The 15186-nt window shown below is 24.2% G+C and overlaps 1 protein-coding gene across 4 annotated transcripts in view; it reads left to right on the forward strand.

The window, feature by feature from the left end:
* The window catches only part of LOC117171429 (protein unc-13 homolog 4B), a 155464-nt gene that overhangs the window by 17300 nt on the left and 122978 nt on the right, over nucleotides 1-15186 (forward strand). For all 4 annotated transcript variants that reach the window (XM_033358742.1, XM_033358744.1, XM_033358743.1 and 1 more), the window contains exon 2: nucleotides 12963-13218. In XM_033358742.1, the coding sequence (XP_033214633.1) occupies nucleotides 12963-13218 (256 nt within the window). The remainder of the gene's footprint in view (nucleotides 1-12962; nucleotides 13219-15186) is intronic.

A 15186-nucleotide genomic window follows, 5' to 3' on the forward strand; every position in this document is an offset into this window, starting at 1 on the left:
AAGTTTTTTTAAAATCCAAAAATATTTTGAGACAATGAAAACATTTTGTTAGTTTCCAAATTTGTCAAATATAAATTGTTAAAATCCTGTAAAATAAAATAATAAAATATTGGAAATTTTCCAAATAATGTGTTGACATATCTTAAATCCTGAAAGCCCTGTTTAAATTAAAGCAATTAATCTAAAAGGCAACAAACAAATAGTCCGAATTTCGGAGTAATTTGCCTACATTCTTTTCCTGAACTCAACAATATTTCCTGGATACAAATTCAACAATTTTGTTAAAAATTAAAATTATTTGGTTGTAAATTTAATTATTTGGTTCAAAATTAACTGTTTAATAAATAAAGTAAATATTCTTAAGATTTCTGGAAAAATTTTCAATACTTGTTTTATTTACCAAAATTTACTTAAGAGAATATTAAAATAGAATTAAGAAATAATTTAAAATGGGAACCAATTTACGAAAACAAAAAATTTGAAAAATCTTTTAAGATAAAAAAAATTTAGGAAATTTTCTGGATACTTTTTCGACATATCTTAAATATTAAAAAATTCTTTTGAATTTCCTTGAAAAGCCTAGAAAAAGTAAAAATTAAACACAGAAACTTGAAAAATAAATTGTTTATTTTTTATTAAAAACTACTTCTCCCTCAAAATTAAAATTTGCGTAAGATTTTTTTCTTTCTTGACTAAATAATATTTTACTTAGAAAATTCAACAATTTTTTTGAAAATTCGCCTTTCTGGTTTTAACGTTTATCTCTTTTGTTAGAAATTTTATCTCTTCTTAAATTAAAATTTCAATTTTTTTCGTTTAGAAGCCAAATCTTCTCTTTTCTTCTTTAGTATTCAACTATATTATTAAAAAATAGTTTTTAAACAAAGTTAACTGTTTTTAATTATTTATTTTTAAAAATTAGATGTTCGAAAATATCTTATTATATATTAAACTAATTCAGGTGTTTAAAGTTTTGTTCCTTGTTCTAATTAACTTTTTCTAAATTTATTGTTTGATTATAAAAAATAAAAATTCACGTTTTTTACAATAAACATACTAAAAAATAGTCTATTTGACGCTGTTTTCAATCTTGATTATTTAGAAAATTTTGTAGTAAAATTTGAATAATACCGAATAAAATTTTATTTTATCCAAGTCATAAGAATTGTATGGTATAATGAATTATTTAAAAGTTTTTCTTTACAAAATCATAACATTTTATTGTTTAAAAAAATACTCTTTTGACAGGTTTTATTTGTGTTTTAACAGAAATGTGAAAAGTATGCGTTCGAAAAATCTGACAAGAGAATTATTTTTAGAAGCCTGAAGCACAAATTAAGAATGGAATATTTCTGGGATTGAAAAAAAAATCTTTTAACATTTTATGAAAAATTAACCTCCAATTCGTTAATTTTTACGCTTTTTGAGAACTTTTCAACGGATTTAGCGCTAAAATTTGTTAACCAAATTTTTCTTTTTCGGACAATATATTTCTTTTTTTACAGCTTTTTTGTGAAAACAAAAAAAAATTAATATTTTCTAAAATAATTCCTAGTTAGAAGGGATTCAAAAAAGGTAAAAACAAGAAATGTCAGAGGCGAGAAACTTGAATCTTTTTCGGAATAATTTATCTTCTATATTTTAAAGTTTACAAGGAAAATTTTTAAATCTTTTTGTCTTCAAGAAAAAAGGGAAACCCCGCCCGGAAAAAGTGATTGTGATAAAAAAATAAGAAAGAAAAATACTGAACCTGAAATAATTTTTAAACAAATTTATAAATAGCGAATTTTTTTCTCAAAATTCTTTAAGTATATCTTAAAATGCTTTTTTAAAGAGAGAAAAAAAATATGAAGAAGTAACTTTGGTATTCCAATTCTGCAATTTTTAAATATTTAAAAAGTATTACCTGATTAGGTTTCATCTTAAGAAAAAAAATTATCTTCTATTTTTCGTTTTAAGTTTTACACCTTTCGGATTACCTCTGTTATTTAACTAATTTTGTAATCAAATGTAAATAATACAGGATAAAGTAAAGTTGTTGTTTTTTTTTAAATAATACGATTTTATCATCTCCTTCTGTGATAGATAAGATTGTCTTGCGATTATAAATAGAATAATTGGTCACAAAATCTGCCGAAAAAGTTGACCTCATATCCTGTGTAAAAATCAATTTTTGTTCTTGAGATCAATTTAAGTTTGTGAGTCAGTGTTACGCCGACTTTTAGCCGAGTAAGGTGATAAAAAGATAAAATTAATCGCAGATTTCTTGGCATAGTTTTGACTCAATATTTCATAAATTCCATTTAACTATTTTTCGGACTATAAGATTATATTAAAAATATTTTTTGTTTTTGTTTAGTAAGTTTCGGTAACAACAAAAAGAAGGAAAATCTGAGGGTTTTGTGACTAGAGTGCCTTATTTTCTGGATACTACAACAGGCAACGAGAAAATTATTTTTCATTTTATAAAATTATATTTCTCCTTTTTTAATTTGTTGGAAACATTTCGGTTCCTAAAAATATTTATTTTATGAAATATTTAATAATCATTTTCAGGGAGAGGTCTACATATAATATTCAAGGTCACTACAAACATATAAAAATACTTCGCCAAATAAATTAATTCAAAAACATTTCTAAATAACAAAGGAGTTCTTTTTAATTTAAATGAAATTTGCTAGAATACTTTTGTTTGTTAATAAAATAATTTACAGTTTGAAATTGTATTTCTTAAAATATTTTTTGAAATTTTTGTTCCGTTCTTACTTTCGGTCTCTTAGTCACCTACACAAAGTTATTTATTTATATTCATGTTTCTTCAAAAAAGAATAAAAGAACGTTTTTTTTAGAAAGCGTAAAATATCTTTTGAATAGGGACACCTCAGTCTGATCACTGCATATTTTAACAAGACACTTACGTCATTTAAAGTAAATTTAAGTCGAAAAATACAAGAACAGCAATTGGCCATTGTTTATTCAAAGTCTATTTTAAGCCTCAAAAGAATTTTTTTTAAATCTGATAACAATGTGGAAATAATTTATTATAAGAAAATACAGTATTTAAACAAATTTTAACTAAGATTTATTTGAGAGTGACTTATCTTTTTCTGACCTATCCACGAAAAAAATAATAGTTTAAACAGAAGAATACGGGAAAATCAATTTAAAAAAAAAATTTAATAATTTCTTATACTAACACTAAAAATTGACCGTATTCAATATAAAAAAAAATTTGATACCGTAAATATTCTATAAAAGAGGGATTTGTTGGAAATTAAATGAAAAGAATAAATAAAAAAATTAAATTTTGAAACATTTTTCAAAAACGAAATGAAATTGGAGAAGACCGAAAAATCCCGAAAAATAAAAATCTCGACATTGTAAAATTCCTGAATTAAAAAATTTTTGAAACTAAAATTCGCGAATAATAAAATTGCCGAAAAATAAAAATACCGAATTGGAAAATTCGCGTATATTAAAATTATCAAGTAAGAAAATTGCCGAAAAATAAAAATACCGAATTGTAAAATTCCCGTATATTAAAATTCTCGAATGATTAAATTCTCGTATAATAAAAGTGCAGAATGATAAAATTCCCGAAATTGAAAATTCACACGGTTTAAAATATTACCGAATTGGAAAATTCCCGAAGAATAAAATACTCGTCAGAAATTTACCGAATTATGAAATATCCGAATTGTAAAATTCAAGAAATTAATCATTAAAATTTTTTTAGAAATATATTTGATTGAACCAAAAAAATCACTCTATTTTCATCGTACCTTATAACATGTTTCAAGCAAAATATATATAAATTTAAAATTCGATTTTTGCGAACACTTTATGTATCTATTTTTAATTCTATGCGCATGAAATAAATTCGTCACCCAGTAATATTTTATTTACAATTATTGTTATTTTAAATTCAAACAAATTTGAAATTTAAAAATTTTTAAACAATTGAAAAAATAATATTTTATTATTGTGTTTGCAAACAATAAAATATATTTATAAAAAATGGTAATCTTTAATTTCTTGAATTTTACAATTTGGGAATTTTCCATTTGGCTAATATAATAAACTGTCGTGAATTTCATTATTCGGGAATTTTTAATTTCGGGAATTTTATAATTCGGCAATTTTATTATTCGGGAATTTTACAAATCGGTATTTTTATTTTTCGACAATTTTATCATTCGCGAATTTTAATATTCGGCATTTTTTCAATTCATTATTTTTATTTTTCTGCAATTTTATTATTCGCGAATTTTATTATTCGAGAATTTTACAGTGTCGGGAATTTAATTTTTCGGGATATTTCAGTCGTCCCTGGAATTGCATTATTTCTAATTTAAAGTGATCAAGATGAAAAATTTTATTATGAACCGAAAAATCTCGAAATTAAATAATTTTAGATTAAAATTTCAGAAATACTTCATTCGAAATTCAAAGAAATTGAAATCATATTATTTGAAATAAAAGAATAATAATAAATAAATAAATTGTATCTTGCAAAGCCAAAGTTTCTGATATTATAAAATTTTAAATTTTTATAAAATTCAAAGATTAAAATTTATTTTTAAAATTCAGTATACCAATTCCTCAAAGATCAAAAACCAAATCCCGTTCCACCGGTTAAAATATAAATTCAAAAAATTGTAAACATTTCTAATTGAATTATTCGGAATGAAATGTTTGAAATAATAAATTAAAATTTAACCTAAAAGAATTTTTAAATGGAAATATTTAAAAATAAAAAATGCCTACTAAAAAACATTGAAATTTAAACGAATCCGAACTTCATTTAAAACTTTACAAATTTTAGACGCCGAGAATAGTCAACTAAAACATTTTTTTTACAAAAAAATTTAAATTTTTCATATTTGGAGAATTAATATTTTTTAAATGGAAAAATGTTTAATTTGGCACCATAAGTGAAAATTTAAAACTCTAAAAATTGTAACCATCAAGAATTGTTTTAAAGTTTTTAATCTCAAATCTTTGAATTTTTAACACTTGATTTAGACATATGATTTATTCTTAAAATGATATAATCCAATGCTTTCCAGTTTTAAATAATTAATTCTACCAATCTTTATCTTCATTTGGTTAATTTTAAGATATTAAATAAAAAATAAGAAAAAAGATTAACCTGCATGATTTCGACGTTAAAAATTGTACAATTTTAAGCCTTTGAATTCGAAATTGTATTTTTTTCAAGCTTAAAATTTTAGTTATTTAAAAATATTGAAATAAAAAAATAATTCAATTTTCAGTGTACACTAGAGGTATTTATATTAAAATGTTTAATTACAATTAAGTAAACATCAAGGCTTGCAAATCGATATTCTAATACTTTAAATAATTAAAAAAAGACAATTTTTAAAATTTTCAATTAAGATCAAACAATTTAGAATTTTTGAATCTACAATTAATTACTTTAAAGCTGATTATAAAGACTTTCAATATAAAATGTTGTAATTTTGAAATATTTAGTAGTGTAATTTTCCTATAATTTTTAATGTCTTCAAGTAAAACTACGGACATGGTGAAATTTAAAGTTAGCAAACTCCAAAAATTCAAAAATTTTAAACTAAATATTTTCGAATTCAGGCCTTCAAAGCAAAAAAAAACTTTAGTTTTAAGGACCCAAAAATTGTTGTCTGTCATTCACGCGCGTATTTAAATTGTTAAAAAATACCATTTTTTAAATTTAGAATTAATAATTAACAATAATTATGTTTAAATTGGTGAAAGTAGTACGTGAATAGTTTTTTCTGAGCATTAGGTTAAAAATAAAAAGGATTATTCATTAAATATAAAAAATTATGTTATTAGATGTAATCTTTTTATTTATTTTTTATTATTGTTAATAATTTGTGCGTTTACAATGTTGTATACTAATCAAAATGGATATGAAGATTTTATTACTGGTACAGTTTAAAATATTTTACATCTTTTTATGGAGAAATTTAAATTTTATAAAAGTTATATCTAAAATAGGAACTCAGTCGAACTTGTTTTAAAATTTTTAAGAAAGTATATCAAGCTTTCGAACTGATTTTCCATTCGTTTTCCAGATACGAAAAAGAAGTTTTTGAAGATTTTCAGAAATGACTGGAAAATTAATAAAAATAAAATTCCCGACATTGCAAAATTTCAAAATTGGAAAATTACAAATTATTGAATTCCCGAAATTATATAAAATTCTATAAATTTAAAAAACTGAATTGCAAAATTCCAGACAGAAAATGGTCAATCTATAAAATAATCGAACTACATAATTTCTGATTCGAAATAATAAAGAAAAGTTTATTAATAGATATTAATTATTTACTAAAAATATAATAATAAAATATTTTAATAAAGAAATTTTTTCAATGTTTATAGTTTGTTAACATTATTGTTCAAATTTAAAATAACAAGTGTATTTTTTGTATTAAAAATTCGATGTTGAATAACGTTTTTTGTAATATTTTTAAACACTATGCACATTTTCAAACAAAATCGTTTTCTAGAAGTACATTTTGTCAATTATTGTTAATATAAATTTAAACAATCATTTTTGTAAACTTTAAAGATTTAAAATTTTTTAAATAAAAATATTTTATTATTTTGTTTAATATAAATAATATTTTTTAAAAACAATTTTAAAAATTTTTTAATTTGGAGATTTTATAATTTAGGCACCTTCTATTTTTAATATTTTATAATTTTGAAATTTTCTGCCAGGAATATAATATTTTTTATCAACTAAATACTCCTTTAATTATTCTTTCGTATTCTTTATACCTAAATTAATACCCTAGTAAAAATCAATACAAGGTAATGACTAATAGGTAAATTATCGAAACAATTATTTCTTCCCCAAAAATGTAAAAAAAATAATCGTATTTTCTGATTGAAACGGAATATTTTGTCATTGTTTAGAGTAGTAAATTATCTAAAAACATTATGTAATTATTTAAACAATTTATTATTGTTTATTTTCAACATCTCTAAAAAGAGTGCCAGAGATGCCCACTCTTTTTCAAATTGGTATCCTATGCTACTTTTTCTTGAATAATTACATAATTTTTAAACATTCCTTCTAATCTTTAAACAAATTTATATTTGTTTAAACAATTTTTATCTGGTCACGCAGTTATTTTTCGATAACTAAAAAAATGAAATTAAATAGAAGATATACAATTAATTAAGATTTTTACAGTATTTTTGGAAAAATAATTATAGAAACAAATTATATTTGTTTGAACGATTAAAAAGTGTTAAATGTATTCTTTCTATAAAATATTTATTCAGAAACATAATTGTATGCCTTCTATTAAAATGAATTTTTTTAGCTATAAAAAAAATTGCTTGAGCAAAAAAAGATTGTTTAAACAAATAGAATTTATTAAACTTTAAAAGAAACATATCAAAATTACGAAAATAAATTGTTTCTGTATATTTAGTTTGAGGAATAATTTTGAAAAAAAATTTTGGAGTAAAAAATAAATGTGTAAAATTATTTTCATTTTTTTGTGCTCACTATGTTCACACGAAGAATCTGCACACACGTAACCTATCGTTATTTTGGGAGCATTTTAAGAAATTTCTAGTGGAGAAATCACGTGTCCTATATTTTCTATATTCTAAGGTGTAAAAGCGGTATATAATTGCGTTTGACCATGGTGAACACCATAAAACAAAAATGTTCATTCCCGAGCATGGTCACGTGATGATCTCTTCTTCATCGACGTTGAAAGTTTCTTTTTTTCGCCACTAGAAATTACTGAAAATGCTCCAAAAGTGCATCAAACCATGCAAAAAGCAAACTGCTACAACTCGAGTGGTACTATCCTTTTTTATGAATTTATAAATAATCTTTCTTTGAAATTAGAAAAATCACAATCGTTCTTTAGTGCTTTTTTGTAATCTTTCAAATTTAAAACACGATATCTCAATCCGTGTGAACATTGTAAGCATCAACAAAATTGAAATAATTGTACACATTAATTTTTTACTCGGATAATTTTTGTCAAAATTGTTACTCAAACTAAATATATCAACGCAATTAAGTGTTTCATTTGATATATTTCAAACTTTGAGGCCGATATATCATTTCCTTTGGAAATGGTGAAAACAAAAAAAAATGTTTATAACCATGGACTGGTTTAGTCACGTGGTCACCATAGGGAACAGAAAAAAAATTTAAATAATTTTACACATTAATAATTTACTCGGATAATGTTTTTCAAAATTATTACTCAAATTAAATATACAAACGCAATTTAGTGTTTTATTTGCTATCCCAGTGGGCACAAAATTTGGCGACGTCTTTACGACATCGTTACGACATCTTTACGACAACTTTAAGACATCCTATGTCCATGTCGTTACAGTATTTTTACGATATCATAAAGACATCGTCAGATAATACGACATATTTACGATATCATAAAGACGACTTAACGACTTGGACACAGGATGTCGTAAAGTTGTCGTAAAGATTTCGTAACGATGTCGTTAAGACGTCGCCAAATTGTGTGCCTACTGGGTATATTCCAAACTTTGAGAGCGATACATCATTGCCTTTGGACGTGGTGAACACCAACAAAAATGTTTTTAACCGAGGACTGGTTTAGTCACGTGGTCGCCATAGAACATGCCCTTAAAGTGTATTTTTTTTAAAGTCTGAAAATTGTATACTTTATAATTAAAAACATTAAAAAATAATTAATTTAAACTTCATCGAAAAAATGGATTATAACGTTCATGATATTAAACCTTTTAATCTAGGATTAGAAAATTAACACTTAGATGGCTCTGCCAAAGTTTAAAGTCTCTCAAACGTTCCGAATGAGAACATAAAATGTGTCATTTTTAAATTTTGGTTTATGAAAAGATGAACCAGGCTTTGAAAAAAAATTGCAAAATAATAATCATAAATAAATTTTTTCATTGAGCCTACAGGTATTCCCAGCTTCAGTTAAAAAAATGTTCTCAATAAAGTCCTTTTATTCTTTTATGTTTCCATAAAAATTAAAATGGCTAGCGAGCCTATCATGAAAAATACCTTCTAATTTTTTCGAAGGCAAGGGGATACAAAAATGGCACATTTTCCAAGGTTAGACGAGAAGCATCCTTACTTAGCACTTGCAGCAATTCGTATGTCAGAGAAGCCAGAAAATATTACTAAAGTTACTGCTGCAAGAGTTTTTTGGAAATTCGCAGCCTTCAATTACATTCATAAAAACAACAGGTGATTGTTATTAAATAGCGTAAGGAATTTCGTGAAACATGTTTTATTTTTATTTTAATAATGGAATGAGTTTCGAGCATAAGAAGCTGCACTAACTGGCACTCTGAAAAATATTTATTTTGAATTGAAGAAACCGATTTTTTACATAAATGTGTGCATTTAAGCAAAAATAAATTCAACATCAAGAAAATCATTTAACATTTTTAAAAAACTGATTTGGAACAAAAAATTATTTCTTTGAATCAAAGAAAATTTTCTTAAGGTGAAATCTAACAGATAATTTTAATTGGTTTGAACAAAAATTTTCTTTAAATCAAAAAAATATTTTTTCGGGTGTGTTTAGAATGAGCTTAAAATAGCTAGTAGTTAAAACCAGCGGCTTGCTGAAAAGTTTTATGCTTTTCACTTTTTTTGGGATAGTGTTTTAGGTATGATTAAAAAAAAAGTTTTATTCATTCTGATCACCCATCTTCGTCTTTTTTTAGATTTAAAAACATTTTAAAGAAGCTACTGAAATGAAAAAAAATTAATCTATAAATAAAAAATGTAAGAAAAAATTATAACAATTATTTTCAATATGTTACTTTTTTTTATCAAATTTAATTTTGATTCCTTAAGTAAATCTCCACATCTGCAGTGGCTGCTGGACCGGGAAAACCGGCAATTTTATGAGATCCGGAAATGACACTGAATTTATTTTCTGACCCTGAATTTTACAAATCTTTAGAAAAAAAATGTCCCCAACTTTGATTTCAACCGTTTTTTAGGTTTTGAATTTTTAAGCGAAAATTTTGATTACAAAAATTTGTAAATGCAGTTTTAAAGACAGTAAAAATTAGATTTATAAGCATGTTCTAAGAAAAAAAAATCGAATAAGTTGAAGAGATACTTAGAAGTTTTGGAAAAATTCAAAATTAATGAAATTTTTAAAATGATTTTAAATAGTTTCAATAAACCAAAATTTTGGTGCAAATAGTCCACGGTTTAATTTGAAACCAAGTACAGATTTTCGCAATTTTCGAACCGAACATTTATAAGCTTTTTTAAAGGTTTTAAAGGTTTCAGAAAAATAAAAACATTTCCTAGGAAAACTGAAAATGATTTCACATTTCGAAAAATGTCATTTAAAGAAAATATTTAAAAAGTTTTAGAAAGATTTAAGTTTTGAAATTTTTTAAAATAATTATAATTTGGAAAAATGCAAAACAAAATAAAATAATAATAATTTTATCTGTAAATTAATAAGTGTTTAGTTTATAAAAAAATGTTATCATTATAATTTTTATAATAGCTTAAAATTACTTAAAATTATATAATTTAACAAAAATTTAAGTTCATTGATTGATTCTTCAAAGAATCTCTAATAATAACGTGGATTTATATTTTTGGAACTGAATCTGAACTTTAAAAAATTTAAGATTCTAGAGTTTCACTTTGAGTGTTTTAATTTACAGTTAGTTTTTATGAATTCAAATGGACAAAATTTTGGCTTTAAAATTCAATTTTTTTATTTAAATTGACCATTAAAAATGAACGGGCATTTTTTTCTTTGATTAAAACGACCACCCTGATTTTATAAAAAGAAAAGGAAATTTTTGTAAATTTTTGTTCATGTATTTATTTATCAAAAATTGGTTTGTAACGAGGTGTTCGCAGCCTCACAATTATCAATTTTTTTGTGTATGACACAGATTAAAGATCGTGACCTATATATATACATGCTATGTTACACTGACTTTTTTGTCATTTAAAATTGGAAAATAAAAAAGGGAGAATTTTTTTTTAGATATGTCCATTAAAAATAAAATTTTCTATGTTATAAGCATGCAAACTCCTGTTAAAGAAAAACAAGAATCAAATGATCAAATTTGGACCACAACGAACAAACAACAAAAATCCTATTTTTGTCTGCAAAGAATTTAAAAAAGAAAAAAGAAAAAAAATTTTGGACAAAAATAAAAAGAGGTATGAAAAATGAGAAGGCAAGCCAACCTTATCCCCTTCCTTCTTTTTTTCTTTCTTTAGTATTTTTTATTTTTATTATCATCAAATTACAATAAAATAACATTCAAAATAAAAATAAATAAAAAAAATGACATCACCAACGTTTCGGTACTTTTACAGTACCCTTATCAAGGCAAGAAAAAATTAATAGGTAAATAAAAATTTAATAGGACAATTAACTAAATTAAATTAATTAATTTTATTTGACCTATTAAATTTGCCTTACCTTGATAAGGGTACTGTGCGAATACGAGAAGGTTGGTAATGCAATTTTATTCATTTTTCTATTTTAATTTTGAATGTTATTTTATCGTAATTTGATGATTATAAAATCAAAAAAAGATGAAAGAAAGAAAAGCAAGAAGGAAGGGGATGTGGCTGGATTTTTTTTTTTTAACAGGAGTTTGCATCAATTTGATTATTGGACGTTTACTATTTTTACGAGGATGACTCAAATTGAAGCTTTTGAATTATAGATATACATTGAAAAATAATTTTTAAAAAACATAATTTTAATAATAAGAAATAAATAATATATTTATTATAATAAAGAAATAATAAATAATGAGCAAAATAATACAATTATATATTAAAAAAATATGTTTTTGAAAAAATATATATCAGAAGCTTTTTAATAGTTTTATTTTTATGCGGATGGCTCAAATTGAAGCTTTTCAATTGAAGCTTTTAAAATGTAGATGTACATAAAAAAATTAGATTTGCTGTCTCATAGTTTTTTTATAAGATTGTAAAAAAATTATCAAAATGAGAAAAAAATTTATTAAAATAAATTAGGACGAAGAATTTTTTTCAATTCATGAAAATGAGAATATTATGTGCCAAATGAAATATTTTCAAACAACTTTATATTAGAAACTTTTTATTAGTCCTATTTTGACGAAGATGGCTGAAACTGAAGCTTTTAAAATGTAGATGTACATTGAAAAATGAGATTTTCTGTCTTATAATTTTTTTTATGAGAATGCAGAAAAATTAGCCAAATCAGAAAATTATATAATAAAGAAATTTAAAAAAAAAAATGTTTTTTAAACTATATTTTAGGAGCTGATTAATAGCTAAACTTTGACGAGAATGGCTTAAATTTAAGCATTTCAAATGTAGATGTGCATTAAAAAAAGTGATTTGCTTTCTTATAGTTTTTTTTATTAAACTGTAAAAATCTAGCAAAATGAGAAAATGTTGTTTTTTTAGATGACTATGCTGGAATGTTTTCTTTTAGTTACAATGCTTTCGAAGATGGCTGAAATTGAAGGGCTGTGCATGTAGATGTACAATAAAATTTTTTTTTATTTCACAGTATGGATTCGTTTTTCTTTAGATTCCTATACTGAATTTTTTTCTTTTTATTCGATAGGCTTCAAAAATGTCTGAAATTCAAGGTCATTGCATGTGTATCTTCAAAAAAAAACTAAAAGTTGATATACTATAGAGATATTTTTTGTTATCGGAGGATAACAAATAAGAAAAAAAAATTGTTCTATAAACCACTAAATGCTGGAAACTTTTCTATTATTTCCATTTTTGGGTAGTGGCTTAAATTAAAGGTCTTGAAATCTCAATAGATGTGCATTATAAAATAAAATTTTCATTGTTCTCATGATGTTTTTTTTATCAGAGGTGACACAATTATAAAAATTAATTTATTTGATGAAATAATTGTAATTAATTTTTCTGTTTGAATTATTGATTACAGACTTCAAGAGGAAGATGGCGGCTTTTTCGAAAAATTGGGAACAATCCTTGCAGATAAAGTACGATCCCAAGAGCTTGAGGAAGGACCAATTCCAAAAAGAAGGAATTCCAATGATGCTAATGGAGAAGAAAAAGAGGAAACTTCCAGCGAAACAGAAAGTGTTCTGGAATCCAATGAAGCCTTACTGGAAACTGACAGTGATCGAGACGAAACGGAAATCGTTCAAAATTTCTTGCTTCAATCCGTTGGATGGAATGTAAGTAAATTTAAAATAAATATCTTATTAAATTTTCCAAATCTATTTTGCAAAATTTCAGGAGCAAAGAAATTTTTTTTTACCATTTTATACATTGTATCTTGTGATAACATTTTAATTTTTAAAAACCCTAAATAATATTTTGTTTAAAAATGCAAAAAGAATGGATTCATCAACGCTGACGAAAATTCGGTTCTATCAAACAAGGTCTTATTTTATGAAAGAAATGGGCGTAATTTGAGGTGTATCAAAATTAAGCTACACAGAGAAAAGTTTGATAGAGCCTCTCAACCAATACGTACAATTGTCGCATCAATCACGCAGTGAACAGTGTCTTTTTATCAAAACGGCTCCACTGATTTAGGATAATTATTACCCCGAACAGACCGAACCGTTTAACCAACAGTATAGTCGAGCCGTTCTGCACACGCGACGCCTATGGCACAATATAGCACCGACGTGTTAGAGCGGCTGATATTCGTAAGTTCGGGGTGACCAGTGCCCCGAATCTGGAGCAGACGCCACACCAAACAGAAGTGCAGCAACTCTCTCACAACTAGCGCGACGGTTCCTATATATAAAAACTCTTGACCTCGATTAGTGTAGTGATTCTTCTTTTCGAGTCTCATGGTGAAGTTTTTCTTTTGGTCGAGATTTATGGCAAGCTTTTTTTTAAACGTATACAATTTATCGAACCAAAAGAGTAGATTTCTACTTTTATTGATCGCTGATAATTATTTCGATTTGTTTCTTTTTACTTTTTACAGTTTTTATTTTCTAATTAATTATTATTATGGACAATACGTAATTTTTTTTCTTAGAATTAAATAAATGACAAATTAATCATTCTTCAAATGTTCCCGATGTTGTGAAATCTTTATCTGAATTTAATTTTCATAATTGGATCTGAATATGTTTAAGTTTTGATGTAATTAGTTAAAAAGATTATTAATACTTTAAATTTTCAGAAAAATATAAGGCAACAATTATCTTATTGTTCCAATGGATATAATTTCTTATTACTTTTTAGATTATAAACTTTTTTAAATGTTTGCGATCTTCTGAAATGAGTATCTTAATTTAGCTTTTAAAACTATGAGTGCATTTAAAAAATTTTTTTCTAAAATTAGTTTAAAAGGTTATTAATAACTACAATTTCCAGAAAAATATAAATAACTAATTATTAACTGATTCTGTTAAAAGTTACGTATGCTCGAAATAGTAAAATGTTTATTAATAAATCAAATTTAACAAAAGAAAATTTCAAATTGAAAGCAAAATAAAAAATTATTTGAATATTCCAATGGAAATGATTGTTTAATTATGTTAATATTGTGAACTGAATAATAAATATCATCAAAGCTTTTCATATTATGGACAGATTAATTAATTATTAGCTGATGTTTTTCACAATATAAAATTTCATAAAGATTCAATTGTAATTTTTTAAAATTAAGTACCATAAATTGATTATTTACTTAAAGTTTATGTAACTAAATATTGGCCATAATTTGTTTAATAAACATCTTATTGCTACGTAAACATTTAAAAAATGTAGAACAACAATAGTTTCAATGTCGAAATGAAAAAAATAGTTTAATGCTTTTCACCTTATGGACAGATTAATTAATTATTAGCTGAATGCTTTTCACAATATAAAATTACATAAAGAATAAATTGTAATTTGTTTTAATTCAGTAACATAAATTGATTATTTACTTAAAGTTCATGTAATTAAATATTGATCATAATTTGTTGAAAAAAGGTTTTTTTTAAGGGAATTGAGGTTTTTGTTGAAAAAAGGTTAGTAAATTAAATTAAATAAAAATTTGTCCAGAACTTTTTTTCGGCTAAAATTATTTAATGAACGTTCGAATAAAAAACTAAAACCCTACTACCCTTACCTCGATTGCTGTTTCCAGTTAAGATTTATTTGGAAAGTTTATGTCCAGAATTCCTAAAAATAAA

This window comes from Belonocnema kinseyi, chromosome 4, assembly GCF_010883055.1.
Source record: "Belonocnema kinseyi isolate 2016_QV_RU_SX_M_011 chromosome 4, B_treatae_v1, whole genome shotgun sequence".
NCBI classification, from domain to species: Eukaryota; Metazoa; Arthropoda; class Insecta; order Hymenoptera; family Cynipidae; genus Belonocnema; species Belonocnema kinseyi.